This window comes from Eucyclogobius newberryi, unplaced genomic scaffold, assembly GCF_026437365.1.
Source record: "Eucyclogobius newberryi isolate DKJ021-1_F unplaced genomic scaffold, fEucNew1.0.hap1 SCAF_6, whole genome shotgun sequence".
NCBI lineage: Eukaryota > Metazoa > Chordata > Actinopteri > Gobiiformes > Gobiidae > Eucyclogobius > Eucyclogobius newberryi.
Genome location: NW_027316278.1, coordinates 28,722,167 through 28,747,377, shown reverse-complemented (window position 1 = coordinate 28,747,377; position 25,211 = coordinate 28,722,167). Strand labels below are relative to the sequence as shown.

Genomic DNA, 25,211 nt, shown 5'->3' with positions numbered 1-25,211 from the left:
ACTCACCACTCAAACTAAAAGTACAGCATGTTGTACAAAAGAGTGACAAACGCGCGCTCTGCCCTCCTCGTCCCGGCTGTCTGTGGTGAAGAAGTGAGCACCGAGGCACAAAACTCCCGTGCGCTCTGACGTATCCACCACGGCTCCTATAAATGAATCCACGTCGTCACCGAGCGCAGATGATTCGCAGTATCAGCGAGTGAGCCCGGCTGTCAACCCTCACATCCTCCCCCCAAAAAACAGCACGCACGCCCCCCTCACTCACGCACGCACGCACACAAACAAAACACATACAAGCTACAAGTCTGCGTCATGCGTCCTGGGAGCAACGGCACGAACTCGGTAACTCTGATGGAGCCCGGCGAGACGCGCAGCAGCGGCAGAGCTCGAGGCTGACTGACTGTGGCGCCTTCTCGGAGGAGACGGGGGAAGGAAAAAAAGTTGCCATGGATTTCATCTCGTCGGTCGGCAACGTGAGCAACACCAGCGGGGCGAGCGCGGAATGGGACGGCAACCGCACGGGCAAAGGCGCTCGGTCAGTGCCGGACGTCGCGCTGAGTTACCAGATCGTCACCTCTTTACTTCTGGCCGCGCTTATCCTCTGCTCCATATTTGGCAACGCGTGCGTCGTCGCGGCGATCGCGCTGGAAAGGTCGCTCCAGAATGTCGCCAACTACTTGATCGGTTCCCTCGCCGTCACAGACCTCATGGTGTCGGTCCTCGTCCTGCCCATGGCCGCTTTGTACCAAGTTCTGAACAAGTGGACCCTGGGCCAGGAGATCTGTGACTTGTTTATCTCTTTGGATGTACTCTGTTGCACTTCGTCTATCCTCCATCTGTGCGCAATAGCCCTGGACAGATACTGGGCCATAACAGACCCCATAGACTACGTCAATAAGCGCACCCCGAAACGGGCCGCGCTCCTCATCAGCGTCACCTGGCTCGTGGGCTTCTCCGTCTCCATCCCCCCCATGTTAGGGTGGAGGAGCGCGGAGGACAGAGCCGACCCGGACGCGTGCAGCATCAGCCAGGACCCCGGCTACACGATCTACTCCACGTTTGGCGCGTTCTACATCCCCCTCATCCTCATGCTGGTCCTGTACGGGCGGATATTCAAAGCGGCCCGTTTCAGGATCCGAAAGACGGTGAAGAAAGCCCCGAAAGTGCCGGACAAGTGCTCCTCATCCCCGTCGCCTGCGATATTTCACAAGAAGGCCAACGGCAACTGGCGGCGAGAGGACGACTCCAAGCACAGCTCCCCGTGCGTGAACGGCGCCGTCAAGCACCAGGACGAGGGGGAATCGCTGGAGATCATAGAAGTTATCGGCAACTCCAAAACGCACTTGCCTCTGCCCAACACGCCGCAGTCTTCGTCGTATGAGAACATCAACGACAAGAACTCGGGCGCGAAGAGGAAGCTGGCGCTGGCCAGAGAGCGCAAGACTGTCAAAACTCTCGGGATAATCATGGGGACTTTCATCTTTTGCTGGCTGCCATTTTTCATCGTGGCCCTCGTGTTGCCTTTTTGCGCGGAGAGCTGCTACATGCCAGACTGGTTGGGGGCCGTGATAAACTGGCTCGGCTACTCAAACTCCCTCCTAAACCCGATCATATATGCCTACTTCAACAAGGACTTCCAAAGTGCTTTCAAGAAGATTCTTAGATGCAAATTCCACAGACCATGATTGGGGAAAACAAACTGCAAAAGAAGAGTATACGAAACGAATTCAGGGACTTGTCTTAAAGAGTGTGACGGATACAGAACGTTATATTGAACTATAAATAATGTACCTGCTCATGTCTATTCAGTGTTGTAGCTACAGTATATACAGTAGCCTCGCGTCATGGCAGTCGTCATCCTTGTATCGCCATGTCAAGAGACTGTGTCAAGTCACGCAGATGATTCCATGCTTTTTTTTTCCTCCATCAAGAGACACGTGGGTTCCGTGACATCATACATGAGCTTTGTAGCACACTGGAACAATAAAAGCAATCAAAGTTTCAGAAAAAAAGCCTGTGGGTTGTCACTCCATGGTTTGAAATGAAGGCACGCTAATCAAGCAGAATAAATTAGGGCCTACAGTTCACAAATCACATTGGATATGGCGCATTATTACACTGTGAATTTTCCTGGCGTTGATCTTTGAAACTTTAAATGGGAGAAGGGCTAAGAAAAATATGGAATGTGTTATCAGGGCTGCAGGGCATTGTAATGTATCGTTTTATTTTAATTTGATAATTTTACACATGCCTTTGGCTTACAATGTGATTGAAGACCAGCTATGATCAGATAAAATGATCAAATCGCTCATGAGCATTTTTGTTTATTATTAGTATATCCATTATCTGAGCCATTATCAGCCAGCTACTATGGCACGGGACGCCATGTGGTACGTGAACTGGCAGTGTCCTGAACAGGTTGGTAGTCAACACTTTATACCTGCTACCTGCTACATACTTATATGTATGTATATATATATACATATATATATATATATATATATATATATATATATATATATATATTATTAATTATTATTATTAACATTATTAAGAAACACACTCATCAGATCCATTACTGTGGAACTTTCTACATTAACAATACCACTTTATTTACTCCCGAAAAAGTTCAAATAAATTCATACACAAAACAAAATACTGCCAGTGCTTTAGATATTTGAACACAAAAGAAACCATGTTTAGTCTTATAACGGGGATGACGTATTAGTTATTGCAGTTCAAAGCTGACCAAATGTTATGTTTGGATATAGAGTTCTCATTGTTCTTTTGTTTTGTTTTGGGGAAGCGATTTAAATAATGTGGAGATGAATGTGACAAGGCTGGAAAAGGGTATTTTAACAATAAACATGGAAATATATTGTCAGTTTTGTGAGTCATAGAACACATGTTTAGTATTCTAAATGCAACAATACATGCAGTACTTGTATTGAGTTTTAGTCACCTACATTTTCCAGAAGTTTTACTGATATTGACTCTCATAACACTACTGCAATATTCTACCACCACTACTGCTACTGCTATAGGCCATATGATACATATTATCCACACAGGCACTAAAATAAAACAAACATAACTTTTGTTTCATTTACAAATGTTTCCTTGGATAACTTTATTTAATGTAACATATATTGTTGGTTTATGCGATCAATCAAAAACACCATAATAATAAACTCCATCATTTCATGATTGTCAGTAATCCTAATCTAGCAAGATTAAGATCAATTCTTTGCAGAGGAAGTCTGGTCTATTTTAGAATTCCCTTTGCACAATAAAAAGCAATATATAGTATTTATTACAATTTGGACGTGAAATATTATCTCATATTATGTACAAGTTAAATAACATGCCACTATATTATCTTGAAAGGAGTTTTATTTGCAACAACATACACTTAAATAATTTAAAAAAGGTTATGTATGTTACATGCACACATTTTTAACATGAAGCTTTAACTTTGTCAACACTTGGCATGTACCTAACACACGCAATTTGCTGTCTTACCCAAAAGAGTAATTAGGACAAACATAATAAGAATCTCTGTGCCAAATCAATCTAAAATAAAACAGGCAATTTCTCTTCTTGGCTCTGAATGTAACTCCTACTTGTGCACTTCGAAAAAAAAGCAGATTTCACTGAAGCATTGGCCATCAGGTGAATTCGCCACATCTCTTTTAGTAAAATGAACGGTTATAAAATACCTTTCCACGTGCACTATTGAGGCACATACTGTGCAATATTCTTCTGGCAGTTAAACCGTAAGCACATATTGCCTCTCTGAACATAGACGCCGAAGTGATAAGAAGCAAAACAAGCAGGGAGCAGTCATTTTTAATGAAAGAGTATATGTGTATGATATGCATCAGTCATGCCACGGCGACTCAAATCCACTTAGCGCTGATACAAAGATAACCACTCAAAGGGTAAAACCAGGCTAGAAAACTGCTTTCAGGACAGGGCCCGCATGCTTATAGATGAAATGACATGGAGGTGGTGGGCGGAGAGTTGACTGGTTGTCATGGTAACACGTCATCCTGGGTCATGGGGTCAGACAGCGGGGCAGAGAGGGGTATGGTGGCATCGCTGAAATCACAAGTAGCATCAATAGAATACTAATGGACAGAGAGGCCGGATAAGGACAACTTCCTACAGATTCATATAACATTTATGTTTTTATCATTAATAAGCGTTACAATAGAGTCTAGAATAATCTAAAAGGTGCACCATGTCACTTTTTTGGTGGACGGTTTATCAACCAGTTTATTTACCGTCACAAGTGATCCTTATGCACAGCGCCCCCCGTCTAATTGCATGATTACTTAATATATACCCCCTTTACAATTTTATATAACACTTTTCTACCTTCGGTTAAGTGTCTTGGCCAAGGACACATCTGCAGTATTCAGAGGCAGCCGCAATTGCACCTCTGGACCAGTGAGTCTGACCGCTTAATGATGTTTATTTTGGGAGCGGGATTCGAACCACTGAGCTACTGTCGTTGTGAATAAAATCCAATTACCTTTCCTCTTCTGTGGTTAAAAGTTGGACATTTTGTTTCGGGGGCTTAGCTTATCATTCTACTTTTGTCTTTGTTGCTTACCAGATGTTTATTTTTGACAATATGTTCTTCCACAGTTAGGGAAAGGTGAGGGTTGGGAACAGGGTTAGGTCAGGGAACAGTTAATGTGGTTAAGGTTAGGTCTTGGGCTTGTCCCGCCCTGCTCTGAAATACTAAACATTGCCGGCAGATCATGTTGTTTTTTAGTGGACATTACGCATCTCCATTCATCTTCTACAATAATAACAATCTATTTGCACTGTAAACAATTTTAATAAAGCTACTCCAATCCCATAATTTCCTAAAAATAAATCATTGCAAAATTAAGAGCTGAAGATTTGGGAGCGAGAGCAGCACAAAGCAAGCCTTTAATTTAATACTACCCATAACAACACAACACATACATCTCACATACACAAACCTTGAAGCTTAAATAAAAAGGAAAAAGCCTTGGTGAGTTATGAAAAAGAATTAGGTTAGGTAAGACAAGGCCTGGCCATGGGCCGACAGCCTCCTGGCTTCCCACCAAAGTCTCTCATGAGCCTCTGTGCTTTGAGTATTTTTAACCTGAAGTACAAAGCTTCATACATACAAAAGCAGAGTGATTTTTGTTCATAACCTCACGTTGACTAACTTTTATACTTGAAGACAGATACAGACAAACAAAGGATTTCCTGGGTGGAGACTGTGAGCCTGCGAAGCTTCTTCATTATGTAAATGTGGCAGAATCTGGCAGAATCACATGCATTTTTAAAAATATAAATTATACATTTCCATCACAAAAATAAATGCAATCATTTTGGGAGTAAAATTTAATTCAATTATGGATCTATTAAAATTTTGATCCAATTATATAGCGACGCCAAGGAAGGAGAAGCAATGAAAGAAGAAGACAACACATGTGAGTGCGGTATATCTCTGTCCTTTAGAGTGCAGATTAACCTCACACGTTTTTTATTGCTCAACAATACCCTGCATTTAGCAGAGGGTTATTATTCCCTGCACTCACGCAAAAAGTGTAGCTTGTGGTACCTTGTCTAAGGACCGACTGGGGGAAGCAGGCTCCTGTAGCTTGAAATTCCCTTCAATCGGACTTGAGTTTGGGTGAACTGGTCTCGTTTAGCGGCTTTCGCTTAACAAAGAAAGAGAATACAACAAAAACTGTCTGCTTTTAAATATAAATTAAGTTTTTATTTGTTCTTAAACGTCTCTTCATTGTGTAAATGTTTTTTTGCGTTGCTACATATTTCACTTTGCCCCAGGTCACCCTTGAAGAATAAAGGTTAGATTTCCGGGCTGCCGCAGGATCAACCACGTCGCACAGCTTTGTCTCTGTCAATTTTGCACTGAAAACCTCAATTTCTTCTGGAAAAAACTAAAGAAAAACAACAGGAGCTAGACGCTTTATGAGATGTCCCACAGATTTGGGGGTTCTCTGTGGTGCGGGTCCGATAGGTGGAAAAAGATGGGTGAAAAAGACATACTTGAATGGGTGGGAGGGGAGTGGCTCAAATAGTCCATGTCACCATGTCCAGGGTGAGAAGGGTCGGCTGTGATCCGAGCCCTGGAGACGTACAGGTCACCTTCTCAGCAGAGCGCACAATGCGCTGTAGTCTCTGTTTGTCCCTCCAGTGTACCACATGGTGATGGAGGAGGTGAGGATGGACTCAATGATGGTCGTGTAGAACTGCACCATCATCTCCGCTGTCAGATTGGCTTTACTCAGCTGCCGCAGGAAATACATCCTCTGCTGGGCCTTCTTGATGAGGGAGCTGATGGTGAGCTCCCACCTGAGGTCCCGGGGGATGATGATACAGAGAAAGCGGAGGGAGTCCACAGTGGAGATGGGGGAGTCTGAGATGGTGTTTTGGGATTGTCCTTTTGCTCAGAAATATTGATATTAACAAGGTGCTGCAAACTATTTTTGACATTCAGAACAATGTATTTGGGTCTCAAAACTCCTGCCATGGACACAAGAAATTGATACTTTTGGAATGTATTTTTGGCAGCAGGAAAAAAGAAATGGAGGACTCCAATCACACTAACAACCGTTTGGAGTTAGTCATAACATGGACAAATTTGACAAACTAAATGAGACTTTTATGTTGACCAGTATGTGCCATAGATTTTCTGGACGGACGTCTTCTTTAACTGGACTCACCTCTTTAACTTTAACTTTCCTTCAACTTGGCCTGATGGTGGCATCACTTGCTGGTCTCCACGGAGACGGATCAGTTTAATGCCATACTGTGGGACAATTCATGCAAAGCAATGACAGGTGACAAGCAGATGCATTCTCTCTACAAGAAAAATTACATTGTGCTCATAATATGTTCTTTTATCTATTAAATAATAACATAAGCATCATGATTTTACATTTTGTTCCAAATGAGGAGAGGATGCAAGCCCTCAATACTAAGGTGGTAACTACCAAGTGCCATTTGCAATGCCTTAAACCGCCAGCAAGCGAATAAAGTCGTTATTACTGAAAATGATATTTGCATAGTATGTAATCTGTAGTGTTGCAGATCTTTCTCTAGATAGCTAAATAGATGGATAAACTGTGTTGTCTGTCCCAGGAGGTGACAAACATTCTTTGACAAGGCTCAGCAGCATTCATCACCAAAATCATGTATAAACGGCACATTAAAACACATCATAAAAAAGACAGCAGGTCTGTGGCTGTTCAGTGAGGCAATGGCATTTGGAATTCATCATATTTTATAAAGGTTTTATGGGCCAGTGGGACTCATTCATTTAGCTGGCTGGATTTACAATGCAGGAGAGAGAATTTGTGTCTTACTGTCAAAAACGTGACCCACTGAAGAGAATAAAATGAATTATGGATCAGTTATTTGTAAATCATTGTTAAAATGTCCTGGCTCCATTGAGACCTCAGCAAACACCCTGGACACCTCCTGTTGCTACTGAAAGTGAGCTTCAGCATCACCATATAAGCACCAGGTCTATGTTGTCGGCATGTTTCAGCAATCTCACCCCACCCAACTGAAAGAAGGACTCTTGAGCACCCTTATCAGTAACCATGTGCTCACTGAGCGTAAGAGCAAGGAGGACAGGCGGGTGAAGGAGCCCAGGCATGAGCTGTTATCCGGCAGTGTACATTCAGCTCTTCTGAGGGAGGCAGGAGCTGGACTGTCCGGCCCAGCGGGTTTTGAGGCTATGCCCATCATGATGTTAAGCCCATTCCATCCCGTGTCTCCCCACATTGCCAGATTTGTTCTCACGCTCTTCCTTCTGAATTGTCTCCCTTATCCAGGTGCTGCCCCCATGCAAATGTGGGTTTCTTATCTTATCCCAGCAGGATTTCATGTCCCACTTTTTGGATGAACAGTGATATGTTTGGTTGGGCTAACGATGTCCTAACAGAATGAAGATTAGGACCTTGGCAGACGTAAATAGATTTTGTTATCTAGTAAACAAAAATGGGAGCAATCAAATAGAGCTTCAGCCGATTACGTTGGTCATTGGATGATCTTATGAACCATCGAAACAGAGAGGACACATGGCTCCACTGAAGAATCATACACTTCAGTTCACTTCTCATAAGATGTAACTTGATTTGGTCCTAGTTCACGTTTTGACCAGTTCTAGCTCCAGGTTGTTCTGTCCTGATTTTAATATGCGTATGTGCAAGTGTGAAGACAGCCTCAGTAGTATTTCGAAATGTACAGGGTCTGTGTGTGCGCTTCTTCAGGCAGCGTTGTATAATACGAGAGAGGATTTCACATCTCGCTAAAATAGGACACATTGCTCAAAGGGAACTTAAAAGTGGCTTCAGCAATAGCCACACCACTATTTCACAATGTGACGTTATGACATTCCATATTCTCCGGGGGAATCGACCAAAACCAGTCCTCGTTATAACATGACAGAACATCGTGCTTTTGTCATTTGAGCCTTGTTCGTTCTGGGCCAAAAGCAACATTAAGTCACAAAAACTTTTCAAAGCAAAGAGCAGACATAGAGAATGAGATGGGAGGAGGAAACGATAACAGTGCAGTGTCGCTCGGTGCCAGGCGTCCACACGGCCCTGGCACATCAGCTGGGACACCGGCAATGCTTTTGGGAAAATGAATCTGCTACAGATGACCCGCGGTTCACTATGTAGCTCTATGAGGAGGAGAGAGAGAGGAGAGAGAAAGAGGAGAGACACAGAGGGAGAAGGAGGGGAGGGATGAGAGAGGATATAATAGACACATATACAGAAAGAGGGAGAGAAAGGGATGTGAGAGAAAAATAAAGAGAGAGAGGAGAGACACAGAGGGAGAGAGGGGAGAGGATATAATAGACACATATACAGAAAGAGAGAGAGAAAGGGAGGAAGGTGAAGGTGGGAGAGAAATAAAGAGAGAGAGGGATAGAGAGAGAGAAAGAGGGTGAAGCCATATTGAAATAGAGAGTTGAGTTATAGAGGAAGAGAGAAAGAGGTCCACTGTAGCAGAAATACAGAGAGAGCAAGAGTACATGAAAAGAGAGTGACAAGAAGAGAAAGACAGTGGTTGAGGAAGAGAGGAGAGAGAGAGAGAGAGAGAGAGAGAGAGAGAGAGAGAGAGAGAGAGCGAGAGAGAGAGAGACTGACCACATTGAGGCAAGCACACAGAGAAAGTAAGGGAAAGAAGAAAGCGGGTGGAGCAAGGAGAGGGAGGCCCCATACATATGCAGGGAGAGATTGAAAGAAAGAGATAAATGGGGGGAGAGAGAGGAGAAAAAAGAGTCCCAATGTAGCATAAAGAGAGGGAAGAGAACGAGAGCGTGACAGAAAGAAAGAAATGTAGAGAAAGAGAATGGGAGAGGAAAAGAGTGAGAAAAGAGAAAACAAGACAAAATGAGATGGATAGATAGATAGAACGGGCACTGTAAGATACATGTGAAAAAGGGAACAAATAAGATAGAGAGAGAAAAATGGGAAAGGAAGAGAAAGTAAGATTCAGGGAGAGAGGGAAGATGGAGACAAATAGATAAAAAGAGAAATATTGAAGGATGAATAAAAGAAGACCTTTTTTATCATACATCAATACAATTCATGCTAAATAAGTACAACTGCATAAAGCCACATAACCACAATAGAAGAAAAGATAGAGAGCAAGAAAGTATCACACAAAGAGAGAAAAGGAAAGCAAGGCAAATGAGAGATGAAAAAAAGAAGCAATGTCCCTTCGTGGAGAAAGAGACGGACAGCGACAGACTGTGGCACACATTTGAAACCATTACATCTGGGTTACGATGGATTAGATTACAGACCTGTGCTGAACCCATGTGGGGTTGTCGTAAACATTCGCTCAGTCACATGGAGGTTTGTTGTGGTGGACGGGCAGGAGGTGACGGAGGAGAGAAGATTCAATCAAAGAGTACCACAGAACTGGAGGGATTACTTCTTTTATTACATGTTCCTGGCCGCGAGCGCAGGGAGACCCGAGCGGCTACATGCTTTAGAGGTTATTACCGTATACTGACCCCGCACTGGTGGCATTTACAGGACAGGGACACACGAGATCACACATCCACACAGTGTTTAAAGCTCTTATGGCGTCGCCTTGTAAGGTCCGTCTGTGTCCAGGGGAGTTCTGAGATATTTAGCTTGGAAGTGTTGGGTTCTAATATACTGAGAATAACAAGACAAGATATGGTCGTTAAAATAAAATAATTTATTCCCTACAATTTCAAAATTTGGGATTGTTGTGTCCAGTATGCAATAACAATGAAAGGTATATGAATGCATTACAATATTAATTACAACAGAAGTTTTGACTAGATCACATGTAGAGCAAACATAAAAGAGGGAATACATTTATTTGATGTGGGAATACATTTCACCCAAAGGAAGGTCTAATTTGGGGTGTGGTAATTTGCAGATAGAAAAGGCAATATTTGTCTATTCGTTCTAAAACTCATATAAAAAAAACAAGCGCTTAGAAGTTAGGTTCCAGTGGTCAACTTATTTTGAATATTCTATAAATTCAAAAGTCAAATAGGAAACATTTTGACAATATTTAAGTTGTAAATGTAAAATATTGTGTATGGTAAAAAGATTAGTTGAGCAAATATAGTCAACATTTATTTTTGTCATGTTGGACTTACAGCGATGTATTAAGTGCGTATTAAAAGTAAGGTTAAAACTTCAAATGTATTGTCTCAAAATACATCTACTAACTTAATACTTTATTGGAAAGCTAGGCTAACATTTTCTGTTTTAGGTCTTTTGTGGAAGGAATGTCAACGTTCCAAATATGTCGGTGTAATCCCTCATTCGTCCAGGCGTGTTCCATAGTAGAAAAAGCTTCATTTGTAGTCATCTGGACTCAGTTTGAAAAAATAGACGTTTCGACTCTCATCCAAGAGTCATTGTCAATAAAAGAATTTAGATCGAGAACTCCGATATTAATACTGTTCTGTGGTAAGACCCACCCATTGGGAGGAGCCTTCCTGAAGTAGAAAGAGTTGTTTGTTTCAACAGAAACTCCCCCCTTGTAACTACCGAGCTAGCCTATTCAGAATTTAATGGGCTATTAGAATCCTCTTTGTCTTTGTGAGACCCTGGCTCAACCACCCTGAGTACCTGATTAGCATCTAAATGTCCTGGTCCTGGTCCTCTACCTTTCCAGGGGTTCAGTATTCCATTATAGATACCAGGAAGATAGAATCTGAGCCCTCCATTTCTGTTTAAAGAAGGTCTTTCTTTTTTAACAAAAATAGCTTCCTTGACTCCTCTCTCAAACCATCTTTTCTCCCTGCTTAAAACCTTCACCTCACCGTCTTCAAACGAGTGATTAGAGGCTTCAAGATGGAGATGCACGGCACTCTGTGGACCTGAACTAGTATTTCTTCTGTGCTGATAAAGCCTCTTGTGTAGAGGCTGTTTCGTCTCACCTATGTAACGTTCTTTACAGCTTTCTTCACTGCATTGGATCGAATAAACTACATTGCTCTGTTTTTGAGTCGGCAACTTGTCCTTAGGGTGAACCAGTTTTTGTCTTAAAGTGTTTCCTGGTTTAAAATAAACAGGGACTTCGTGTTGTCTAAAAATTCTCTGCAGTTTTTCCGACAGGTCAGACACATAAGGGATAGAAACACCCTTCCTTCTCTGTTCAGTTTCCCTTTTGTCCTGCTTCTTGGTTCTCTTCACTCTGTTGAGAGCCCAAGCGGGGTAACCACAGGCTGAGAGGGCATTTCGGACATGTTTTTCCTCTTTCCTCTTGCCCTCTGAGCTGGTGGGCACACCTTGAGCTCTGTGTTGTAAGGTTCTGATCACTCCCAGCTTGTGCTGTAGTGGGTGGTTGGAACCAAAGAGCAGATACTGGTCCGTGTGTGTAGGTTTCCTATATACTTCTATTTGGAGTTTCCCGTCCTCTCCTCTGATCGTGGAACAATCAAGAAAGGCCAAGCGATTCTCCTTAGCGTCTTCTCTTGTAAACCTGATATGTGGGTCCACAGCATTGATGTGATCAGAGAAGGTTTCCAGCTGCAGGATGCAGGTGAACAGGGACACATCATGACGCCAGATGACCTCATGGTTTCATATGATGTGGTGTCCCTGTTCACCTGCATCCCGACCACTGATGCAGTAGCAGCAGTGAGGACCAGACTGCAGGAAGACACCACCCTACAGGAAAGGACCAAACTGACACCTGAACACATATGTAAACTGTTGGACATCTGTCTGAACACCACTTACTTTCAATTCCGGGGACAATTTTACAGACAGATTCATGGCTGTGCCATGGGCTCGCCCGTCTCTCCCATAGTGGCCAACCTGTACATGGAGCACTTTGAGAAGAAGGCACTGGCCTCATTCTCAGGCATAGCCCCAAAACTGTGGCTTCGCTATGTCGATGATACGTTTGTAACAATCAAGGAACAAGAGCTGGAAACCTTCTCTGAGCACATCAATGCTGTGGACCCACATATCAGGTTTACAAGAGAAGACGCTAAGGAGAATCGCTTGGCCTTTCTTGATTGTTCCACGATCAGAGGAGAGGAAGGGAAACTCCAAATAGAAGTATATAGGAAACCTACACACACGGACCAGTATCTGCTCTTTGGCTCCAACCACCCACTACAGCACAAGCTGGGGGTGATCAGAACCTTACAACAGAGCTCAAGGTGTGCCCACCAGCTCAGAGGGCAAGAAGAAAGAGGAAAAACATGTCCGTAATGCCCTCTCAGCCTGTGGTTACCCCGCTTGGGCTCTCAACAGAGTGAAGAGAACCAAGAAGCAGGACAAAAGGGAAACTGAACAGAGAAGGTAGGGTGTTTCTATCCCTTATGTGTCTGGCCTGTCGGAAAAACTGCAGAGAATTTTTAGACAACACGAAGTCCCTGTTTATTTTAAACCAGGAAACACTTTAAGACAAAAACTGGTTCACCCAAAGGACAAGTTGCCGACTCAAAAACAGAGCAATGTAGTTTATTCGATCCAATGCAGTGAAGAAAGCTGTAAAGAACGTTACATAGGTGAGACGAAACAGCCTCTACACAAGAGGCTTTATCAGCACAGAAGAAATACAAATTCAGGACCACAGAGCGCCGTGCATCTCCATCTTGAAGCCTCTAATCACTCGTTTGAAGACGGTGAGGTGAAGGTTTTAAGCAGGGAGAAAAGATGGTTTGAGAGAGGAGTCAAGGAAGCTATTTTTGTTAAAAAAGAAAGACCTTCTTTAAACAGAAATGGAGGGCTCAGATTCTATCTTCTTGGTATCTATAATGGGATACTGAACCCCTGGAAAGGTAGAGGACCAGGACCAGGACATTTAAATGCTAATCAGGTACTCAGGGTGGTTGAGCCAGGGTCTCACAAAGACAAAGAGGATTCTAATAGGCCATTAAAATTCTGAATAGGCTAGCTCGGTAGATACAAGGGGGGTGTTTCTGTTGAAACAAACAACTCTTTCTACTTCAGGAAGGCTCCTCCCAATGGGCGGGTCTTACCACAGAACAGTATTAATATCGGAGTTCTCGATCTAAATTCTGTTATTGACAATGACTCTTGGATGAGAGTCGAAACGTCTATTTTTTCAAACTGAGTCCAGATGACTACAACTGAAGCTTTTTCTACAACGTTCCAAAGCAATTAAAGGTGATATGTCAGTTTTGTCAGTTTTATTCTATGCTCCGTTTGGTTCAGGCAGATGGAACCATATATTACCAAGTTAATCGAAGAAATTCAAAATCTTTTTGCTCATATAATCCTCAAAATAGCACCCAACACAATAAAATGTGAATATAAAGCACAGAAGTGACCCGGGAACAAGAATATATGAATAACAAAAGTTTGAAAATGTCGGATAAAGCCTTATAATCTAATAAGGGGACAATAGGTTGTGCAGGGTTTATGAGTATTTCAGGAGTGCAATTTAATAGAGTTGAATTGAATGCCGAAAGAAGCAAAATATAATTATGCTGTGATGAAAAGTCACAATTGCCAGTAGATAGTGCAGGAAGCACTTAAATTGAGGTCAATAACAATAGCTTCAAAGTTGAGATGTGTCAGAGTGAAGGCGTTTTGAGAGTTGTTCCTCAAAATGTAACATTAAAGTGCCTATGTGCTGTTTTTTACACAAAAAGATGTGTTATTTATACCTGGGTCAACTTTTTTTCTGAATCTACACTTCTGCTTATGAGTTGACTGATGAGTTCACTTGTTACGTTACCTCGTTACTGCCCAGGAAAACTTACACGGTACATTACTGCGGTACTTTGTGATAAAAGTAGAGTTAGAGTACTGTAGCTGCGGTAGAAAACACAACACTGCAAACAGAACAATGACACCAGTAGAGCGAATAAAGAGTCAAATCACCAGATTCGAGGTCACTATCTCACATCTTCTCGACTGTGGTTGTGGACAAAGACATCGGCGACTTAGGTCAAAGTTTTAGAACATTTTTAACACTCAAATTCAGTGTCAGTGGATTAGCCTCTCGCTTTTGGACTGTACAGTCAACAACGCCCCTAAAACTGAATGTCTAAAACATACTAAGCACTTACAAACACAACAGCATTATACAGTGGACATCAGCGTAATACAAGTTTGAAAGTCACTGAAGAAGCTGCGTCGCGTCTCTCGTCTAATGGAGGTGGTCGGCTCGAGGCTCTGTTCCACTTCACAAGAAACATCAGGTTATGTCCGAGTCTGTCTGCTTAACAGTCACATGTTAAAGCCTGTTGTTGGTTTGCTCACAATAATAATAGCTCTGGCGATAGATACGGTTCATGTGGAGCTGCGTTTAACATTGGAGTCATTAGTGGCCTGTTTATCTGCTCGAATTGAAGTTTTTCTTCCTAGCTTTTATTGACAATGTTTCAGAGATAAAGCCTAGGTGACATGCTCTATTATATAAAACAAAATCAACAGAAGTGAAAGATGAGACCGGCACAGAGATGAGACCTCACCAAAAAGTGTTGGTGATTTGAAAAAGTAACTTGGGGAGTACTAGATTATATGGGTGCACAAAACTAACTTAATCTAAAAATTTAATTGGAATAACTCGTTACAAGCTAATGCGTTAAGCTCAACTCTGTTTACACTATGACTGATGTTAGCTCAATTCTATTTGATGACTTTTCCTCCTGTGTGTCCCTCGGCCCCGGCTGAGCAGTGTGGGACGTGGGACAGGAGCTGAGGGCATGAGAAGGACTGAGCGGAAGGAATCATTTTAATATGAATTAGAATATATGAAATACAAATGAAAAACTCGTGGTGCCCCCTGGTCGAGTTGTTAAGGCGGCAGCACACATGCCTCATGTGCTGTGGGTTAGAATGGCTCTGGTAGTCTGCTGCATGTCCTCCCTTCGCTCACATCCCTGATTCGCACAAGGCTCTCCTCTTTAGTAAAGCCCAAAAAATCCTAAAAACTCAATACAGTATAGTATAGTGTCACAAACTTGGGCACAGCTGATGAGCGTGAACAAGTTGGATTGCTATAGTTATGGATTTTTGTATTTTTTTTATGAATTTAATTAATTAATTAATAAGGAAAAGGGGAAACTGCATATCAATAAACATTTAAACAAATGTACTGTATTTTTACACACAGATAAAAACATACACATACTATTTAAAGCTGGACAAAATCAGGCTAAAAGGACTGATAATGTCAGTACAAACATTCAACAATAAATAACATGAGAGACATATTGCACTGATTCCCATTGCACACACCCCTTTCATTGCACTGATTCGAATTACACTGATTTAAATTTCAATTGAATTCAAGCCACACATAGCCCCTTTAAGCTATAAAAAAGTAAATTTACTAAATGACTGTCTAAATGCACCTCATGAGCCTTTTTATTGTCCGTGAAACTCTCTGAAAGTTGTGAAACACTGTTATAAACTCGCCGCTGTGAACAATTAGGACGCTTGAAAGGCGTTAGGAGAGTGAGGAATAAGTTTCAACGCTGCAAGCGTAAAAAACATAAAAAAATAAACAGGGCAATTTATTTATACTACATAGTTTCAGTTGGCTTCTTTTTAGACTGGTTTGGAGATATGATACAGTGATAGTCAGTGATAGTCAGCCAACAATAAACCCAGCTAAATGAGCAATTACACGCCTGACGTAATTACGGTGATGGGCAGTGATCGTGCAGCTTCAGACGCTGAAAATAACTCTTCAAATGTTGCTTGACATCAAAAGAAGAGCGTTAGCTTTGTGGTATTTTCAATAAAGGATATGAGCAGGCTAAAAGTGGCACCACGTTGTTTTGAACTGAGGGAAAATGGCTTCAGAAAGAACAGAAATGGGATAAAGTTAACAATTAATGAAGAACTAACAAGAGATTTAATGAATGTATGAGAACAGGGCGACCACGTGAACTGAGGCTCTGATGCTTTAAGGCAACAGAAAAACTAGACATGCATTGAAATTTTCTGTTGTTCCAGATGTATAAATTTGATGTATGAACACACTCCTGGAGAACTCAAAAGTCTAAATATAGTTGATTTAGTTGTATAAATGTGACAAAATGAATTGTGGGCTTTCTAATACATTTATGACAATCAACCTTTTATGTAATTGGCCTGTTGTTGTTGCTCCGTTTGCCACGGTCGTACTGGATCGCTTTGGAGCAAATCGGGACAAAGTGTCTCCATTGCCATAAGTGAACCGTCCCGGGCAGTTTCAGCGGGCTGAAGGGGCATTAAATAGTGTCTCCCAGAGCGTGCTGGCTCACTTTTGGCCCCCGGAATGCTTCAGAGCAAATTGATTGGATGAGAGAGAACGGAGACTCGGGTGAAAACAAAATGACAAAAAACTGCTTCCACCGCACGCTGAGTTGAACTTGTGATTAACCCTCATTAAGTCATGATTTCATGTTATAGTCAGCTACAGTACTGCTGTCTTGTCTTTGCTTGTTTTATTTCATTTATATTGAAGTGGTGAGTTTGATTTAAGATGTGTCTACGTCTGTGGTTTGGCCTGTGAGCTAGAATTAACATGGATTTACTCTCAACATGGCACTGTGTATCCTGCTCTGTGGATTAAAGGTTTTAGGGGAAAGTATTCATTACTTCTTTGAAAACACATTTGCCAGATAACAATATCACCTATTCATTGAAGTAAACTCGGGTATTTTTCTAATTTTCCCTCTTCCGTGAGATTTGTGTTCAAACGGGGAACTCCTGGTGGATATAGCTTTTATAAGCATTTAGTGAAAGGTTGTTTGGGACATTCCATTTAGCCACTTTAGGTCATAGAACTATAGCTTACCCCAGACCAGATCAAACAAGCCCCACATCGCTTTCTTCAACAGTTACTCAGCAAGAGTGGTCAAGAAACGCAAAACCTTTGACTAAGCGAAATCTCGTATGATGAAATTTTTTTTTTACCGCAACGGAGAAATCATCTGCGTTTATTGTCAGGCCAGAACATTGAACCGATCGATACTTTTTCCCTTTGCTTATGTGTCTCACCTTCTGTTTGTAAATCCCCAAGTGAAAATGTTATATTAGCCATATGGGGGAATTGTTTTCCTTTTATTTTCTTTAAAAAAAAAAAGTTTTCCCTCCATCTCCTGATTCCTGTTGGCTCTGTGCATGTTTTAGGCAAAAAATGAATTGTTACAGTTTGTGGCAGGGCAAGCTCAGTATCAGATCATAAAGATCATTTCACCCTGGAGAGACACAGAGACCACGAGAATGGACTGTTTAGCAAGCTTTATTACGTTAGTTATTTGGCGCTCAGACCCCGGCGGAAGACGTTGCAATCATGGGCGCTCCATGATCTATTTGTATTAGATGTCTCCCCCGGAGCCTGGAGACTGGTGGTGGTAGATGTGAAGAGAAGGTAGAGGATGAGGGGAATGCAGAGGAGGAGCTGGGGAGGTGGTGGGTCGCAGTACGGTTTGAGCGGTCAAGCCATCTGCCTGAGGGCTTAAATGTGACCGCCTGGTGCTGATCGGGAGCAGAGGAGTCACTTGAGAGCATTGATTGGGGATGAGGAGCAGGTGCGAGGGCCATGGTACAGACGTCCCCTGTCCTTTCACCCTCCTTCTTGGCCGGGAAAAACTGCATAACCTCTTTGGGATGAGCGCAGAAACCTGGAAGAGTCCATGGTGGATATATATATATATATATATAAATATATATATTTATATATATATATACATATATATATATATATATACATATATATATATATATATATATATATATATATATATATATATATAGATATATATATATATAGATATATCTGTATATTTTTTCCTGTTTTTTCGGTATCGGATAGAACTTCTCTCTGTTTATTTTCCCGGTTGCTGCATCAACTGCCACATAAACCTTCACCATTGTGATAATAGTAAAGAGTGCGATATCATTAATGACGTTTTGGGCCTCTTTGAGCCGTGTTTCGTCGTAAATCGAAGCAGAAAAACTCCGGAATGGGCTTGTAGGGAGACACAGCCTGCAGCAGCGCCGAGCCGGGGGGAAGGGGGCGGGAGGCGTCAGGCGGCAGGCGGGAGGTGGGAGGGGAGGGGGGGTGAGGGGGGATAATGACGCGTGCTTGCCCTTATGACGCGGTCTTGCCCCACCGCCCGTCAGTTTGGAGATTCGAGGAAAGGAGATAGTCTGTAATATAGCTAAACACTGCGGGAATCAATCAAAAAAACACTCTGGGTACATATATGAAGCACAAATAGAAATGTAAGAAGGTTAAAAGCTCTGAAAAGTCGATTTTGCATGTTATGGGACCTTTAATATAGAGTAGGCTGGTCAGGCCACGAGGCCGCCATTGATTACGTGGTGGACGGGGAGAGTAGGGGGCGATGCCCTGAAAACTCGAAGCGTCTGAAATGGAGGCCTCTATTCACGGAGATGTGGTGAAGGACAGGGGACAGGAATATGAAGCATCTGGGAGTAGATAAGAAATGACGTAGACACAGGGAGAGCTAGAGGATGCCACGAAGGAACAGGTAATGAAGAAATCTGAACCACCAGTATTTGTTGCGAGACGAGACTTACTAGAGATGCGAGGAATGTTGAGCCACCAAGATCGGAGGCAGGTAGGGACGAACGTACGGGCATGGGCAGAAGGGACTGTCGCCCGAGTTGTTAGAGGGCTGTGGAGGATATGCCCTGAGTGGCCGCGGATGTAGCGGCTCCTATTCTAAACCGGTGCCCGGTGAGAAGACGAGGGGGCGGATTGCATAGGATCGATGTTACCCTCGGATATTTTCGAAGCCAGGGTGCTGCCGTCATGGGCTGCCTTCTGGAGTCAGGAACAACGGAGAATGAAGTGCGCCGTGGTTTGACCCGATTGAGAATTTAACCGATGCTCTAAGAGGCAGAATGAGCCACGTGTGCGTGCTATGATGATGCAGGGGCTTTACCTTTAGGGATTTGGCAGACGCCAGAACGTAAACCTGGAAGCGCCGGCAGAGCGTAGATCTGAAAGCGCCGGCAGTACGGCAAAACGTAGACCTGGAAGCACCAGCAGTACGGCAGAGCGTAAACCTGGAAGCGCCGGCAGTACAGCAGAGCGTAAACCTGGAAGCGCCGGCAGTACAGCAGAGCGTAAACCTGGAAGCGCCGGCAGTACGGCAGAACGTAAACCTGGAAGCGCCGGCAGTACAGCAGAACGTAAACCTGGAAGCGCCGGCAGTACGGCAGAACGTAAACCTGGAAGCACCGGCAGACGGCAGAGCGAGACTGAGGGGAGAGCTGGCAGACGGCTGAGCGTGGACCTGGAAGCGCCGGCAGGCGGCAGAACGTAGACCTGGAAGCGCCGGCAGTATGGCAGAACGTAGACCTGGAAGCACCAGCAGTATGGCAGAACGTAAACCTGGAAGCACCGGCAGACGGCAGAGCGAGACTGAGGGGAGAGCCGGCAGACGGCTGAGCGTGGACCTGGAAGCGCCGGCAGGCGGCAGAACGTAGACCTGGAAGCGCCGGCAGTATGGCAGAACGTAAACCTGGAAGCACCGGCAGACGGCAGAGTGAGACTGAGGGGAGAGCCGGCAGACGGCTGAGCGTGGACCTGGAAGCGCCGGCAGGCGGCAGAACGTAGACCTGGAAGCGCCGGCAGTATGGCAGAACGTAGACCTGGAAGCACCAGCAGTACGGCAGGACGTAAACCTGGAAGCGCCGGCAGGCGGCAGAGCGAGGACTGTGAGGGGAGAGCCGGGGCAGACGGCGGACTATGAGGGGAGAGCCGGGGCAGACGGCGGACTGTGAGAGGAGAGCCGGGGCAGACGGTGGAGTGTGCAGGCAATGCGCCGGGGCAGACGGCGGAGCGTGCAGGCAGTGCGCCAGGGGAGAGCCGGGGCAGACGGCAAAACGTGGGCCGGACTGGGAAAGCCGGGGCAGACGGCAGAACGTGGGCCGGACTGGGAAAGCCGGGGCAGACCGCAGAACGTGGGCTGGACTGGGAAAGCCGGGGCAGACGGCAGAACGTGGGCCAGACTGGGAAAGCCGGGGCAGACGGCAGAACGTGGACTGGGAAAGCCGGGGCAGACGGCAGAACGTGGACTGAGAGTGCCGGTAGACAGCGGAACGTGGACTGAGAGTGCCGTTAGACGGCGGAACGTGGACCGAGAGTGCCGGTAGACGGCAGAACGTGGACCGAGAGTGCCGGTAGACGGCGGAATGTGGACCGAGAGTGCCGTTAGACGGCGGAACGTGGACCGAGAGTGCCGGTAGACGGCAGAACGTGGACCGAGAGTGTCGGTAGACGGCAGAACGTGGACCGAGAGTGCCGGTAGACGGCGGGTGCCGGCAGACCTTAGATTATAATAGTTTTAATACCCCCCAAAACAGAGGAGGCGGAGCGTCCGTGTAAAAGCGCCTGGAGTCGGAATGATTTGTCATTGAAAAATTAAATATCATTCCACTCGTGAAGGAGGCGGGACCGGAAGTGAGGTGGGGCCGACGCAGTCGCCAAACAGATGAGTCGAGAGGGAAGGGGGCGGAGCTAGCCAGGTCGAGCAATGTGGAATGAACTCTGAAGTAAGATGGCCTTGGAGGAAAATATTTGCCCCATGAAAACAACCAGAGGGGCCCGGAGCGGGCAGATTCCAGGGAGAGGGACAGTAAAGGAACAGTCTGTGGGGCTGGACAGACTGGACCGACAGGCTTGACAGGCGTGGCCTTTTTGAGCAGCGCTTGCGCTGATCGCTTTGCGATATAACAGTGAGTGTAGCATGACTAGAATTACCGTACTTTCGGGCTATAGAAAGGTGCTCTGGAATGGGAGCTGCCCTGAAATTTAGGAATAGATTGTACATAGCTGGCCGCGCCGTCATGAGCTCACGGTGTAACGTGGGATATTTTAAACGTGAATATATAGTACATGATGCGACGTAACGGTTGTATTTTGGACCGGGGGAATTGTGGTGTACCTGCGGACTGGGCACATGGACCCATTTCTCGTGAATATGAGTCTGACGGTAAGTACACAGCGCACACGCCTAAACGCAGAATTTGAGCGAGTGTACATTTGAAAGGTTTACGCACCGGACGCGCGCTATAGACGCCTCGGCCACTGTACAGGGCGCGCTTGAGCTCTCTGTGCACTTGCGCAGTAGAGGTGTTGTCGCATGAGCAGTGGAGTTGATGACGGTGTGGCCTTTCATTGTGTAAAATGGCGGATATTGAGAGCGTTGTTTTCACATGTTTGGTTTTCAAAACCCTCACACGGAGGCGCCGGTCTCTGTATTCCACCGTGAATACATCGTAAAGCTCCTTTCTCCCACACACGGCCACAATCAATCGTTCGTCTGCCATTGTTGACGAGCAAGGAAAAAGTGGCGCTTCTTGGGGAATTCCACGGGGAATACCGGAAATGCGAGGGGCAATACGTACGTACGTACGTCACTGGAGCATCAGCTCTGATTGACTGCTGCGGCGGCTGCTACGTTTCAGCTGCAGGAAACCTCAACATATCTGAATGCATCGCGTAAGCCGATTTCGTCGCCTCGGCCTGCTCATACGCGCGCTCAAAGCGTCGAGAGCGTAAAAAAGCGCAGAGCGTGTTCTGGAGCTGCTGAGCGATATACCTGGACCCGGGTGTCGGCGTGATCCGGTGGAGAGACGCTGTGGCGCGGGAGGAGACATGTGAAGGAGATGTCCCAATGCTCGATGTGGAGGAGAGGCGGCGCGGCTGATGATTTCCTATCAATTAAAAAAAATAAAAATTCAAAGGACATTGAAACCTATGTGGAGGATAATGATCATGGTGAAATTCCCCCACCCATTCTCTGGGATGCAGCTAAGGCAGCTTTGAGGGGCAGTGTTATTGCACATGACAAACACAGGACCACATAGGACAATCATTACACGAGCCGAGCCAAGATCCTGACTGATGTAATGGCAAACCAACCAGACATTGTGGTGGAGGAAAGCCGCTGTGGTTGGCGTGGCAATAGGGAAGGGAACACAATAAATTATATTTATATCTCTTTTTTTTTTGATCCCACCAGAACTATGCGTTCTGATGTTTTGATGAAAAATAAATGTTATAAATGAGCCAACGTAAAGTGTTTTTTTCATGAATGATTTATGATAAGCAATCTGACTTTTCTGTAGAACATGTGATTAGAAAGCACTTCTGATCATCAAAACTCCCCTTTAGAGGAAAAAAGCCATATATGTGATGTTGAATTCATATTTGATCAACAAACATACAGAGGCTCAGCTACCATTTGTTCAAAGAGAAAGCGAGAGGGAAAAAATAATAAACATTTATTTTCTCCCAACATGTTAGCCTCAAACCCCTAACCCAGTTTGAATATCAATAACAGGCAATAATAATCCAGTGTTTGTATTGTAATTTACTGGCTCCAAGAATCATAGCAGGAATTACTCTCCTCTCCATGTATCATTCTGACCAATGTAATGTGATTAGTGGCACCTTCACACAACATTTTCATAATTTGCCATAGGCTGAGTCAGAAGCCTCATGTGATCATTTCAACAGTGGATGAAATTATGTTTAGGAATATGGCTAAAGGATATAATCCAACAGAATGAAACAGGAGGGATATTATAGGCTGCAGTTATGAGTACAAATAAAAAAACAAACAGCAGTATGAAATTCCGAATAGCAGTGATCATACGTGTCCTTAATAAGAGAAACATTTTTACTAAATAAACGTATATCACATTCAAAACTAAATTTTCACGCCGGCCCAACTGCTTATTGTTTATTAATTCAGTATCAATAATATAAGGCTCAGGGTCTTTTCATTTTATCCTCATGCAGCATTTTACCTGATCACTTTGGTCCTCATGAGCAGACGCCCTCTACAAGAACACAAACAGACATCAACTAGAAACAAGATAAGGCCCATTAAAAATAAAGTTCCATTGAGTCCAAACTCAGTCAAATCTGTCCATTTCCAGATCAAGTCTGAATGTCATTTTTTCCATTTTTTCTTCCTCTAAGCACTTATTCTATAAAAACAATATTTAACTTCCACTTGCAAACTGTTCACCGCCATTTTTTTCTTTTTCTCACTCTTGAGGACCTGTGGTCCCAGATGTCCCTCTCCTGGTGAAGTGGTCCCTGCCCTGTGTGGACGGTCCCTCATCTGCCTGAAGTGGGTCCAGCTCCAGTCTCCCTCGCGTCCGTCTGTGAGAGTCAGATCTCTCCTTCACTCTGGAACTCCTCCAGGTTTCTACTTTTTCCCAAGGAGGTTTTTTGTAGTTTTTCCTGGCCGAGAAGGAGGGTCTAAGGACAGAGGACCCTGGGACATCGTCCCTCGCCACCACAGACATTGTTGATTCATTTTTCACTGTGGCCCTCAGAGGCAACTGTTGTTGTGATTTTGGGCCTTACAAAAATAAATTGAATTGAATTGAATTTGTCTAGTGTATGTTACTATGTCAGTCCAGTCCTTGATCTTTGGTGAAGTTTTTGTCAGCCATTTCCTTGTGATGGCCTTTTTTCATGCTGCCAAAAGTACCCTCCAAAGGTATCCATTTATTGTGTCCATGGCAGGAGCTTTGAGGCCCAAATACAGAGTTATAAAATTGAGAGGGACGTCTAAAACAGTCTGCAGAGCATTATTAATCTCAGTCCAATATTTTTGAGCAACAGGACCCAAAAAATGTGATAGTGGTTTGCCTCTTGGTTGCCATGATTTCTCCAGCAGTTAGAGTTTCCTTGTGAATAATGAGCACTTTGACACAATGTTATGAAAAAACGTGTCTCATTTTTCAAGCAAAATTCCCTCCAGACATGTGATTTTGTGGTCCTCCACTGATATGTATGTCCTCCTTCAGATGGAGCACATGAGTGAGGTTTGGTTTAATGAAGCTGAGACAAGACACAGATCAAACACGTTCATTTGTCTTTACGTTGGAGTTTGGATTGACTCAAATGATCTAACCCAACCATGTGTACAACATGTAGCCCATTGTCCAAACCTGAACCAGACCCAACATTTCCGTCATTATTTTGCAGACAGCTTGCTGTTTAAATAAATGAAATGTGCGCATTCAAAGAAGTAAACAAAGTGTTTACGTTCTACATGCAGTTTTATTGGCAGAATAAGAGTGCCTGCAGAGCTTCATGTGTTACATGCTTTTTTTTTTTTGTGTGTTCTTCCTGCTGCAGTAAAAGTGCTGTTCTTTCATCCAGATTGCTCCCGCTGCTTTTGGAAGGGCTGCTGTCTGGAAGGGCATCCGTGCCACTCGCCCATGCTCACTGTCCCCTCCTTTGACCATTTAGACCTCCGTGTGCACTATTAATGTGCGAAACGAAAAAAATGCTAAATAGCTTCCTGCCTAAATAGTATTAAGTGTAGGCAACTAAAACACAATTTTATTCTATCATTTAAAAGTGAATTTGAGAAGGATCACTGCAATAACCTTTTCCTCTCTCTTTTATGGCGTTTTCGAGGTGTGGAGAGGGTGTGACGTATGCAGTTTCCAGCTGCAGGTGGGATCTACAAAGCACAAATTTAGTGGTGGCCAGTGCATGGAGTGTTTTATAAATCTGCATTTGCATGGCGTACGCCTCTAGTGGCCACTAGAGGCCGTTACAGATGAGGACCCTAAATGGTAACTTGCAACGTCTTTTGGAGTGACAGGGCCACTCCTGAAGACCTTCTACGACTCTGTGGTGGCATCAGCCCTCCTGTATGGTGTGGCCTGCTGGAGCAGCAGCATCACAGAGAGGGA

General features: G+C 44.2%; 1 protein-coding gene across 1 annotated transcript; it reads left to right on the top strand.

Moving 5' to 3' along the window:
- The first annotated feature begins 77 nt into the window (after positions 1-77).
- Positions 78-2,012, top strand: htr1aa (5-hydroxytryptamine (serotonin) receptor 1A a). The gene has a single exon (XM_072433625.1). It carries the CDS (start codon positions 447-449, stop codon positions 1,683-1,685), a length of 1,239 nt encoding a protein of 412 aa, XP_072289726.1. The 5' UTR covers positions 78-446; the 3' UTR covers positions 1,686-2,012.
- The last annotated feature ends 23,199 nt before the right edge of the window (positions 2,013-25,211 follow it).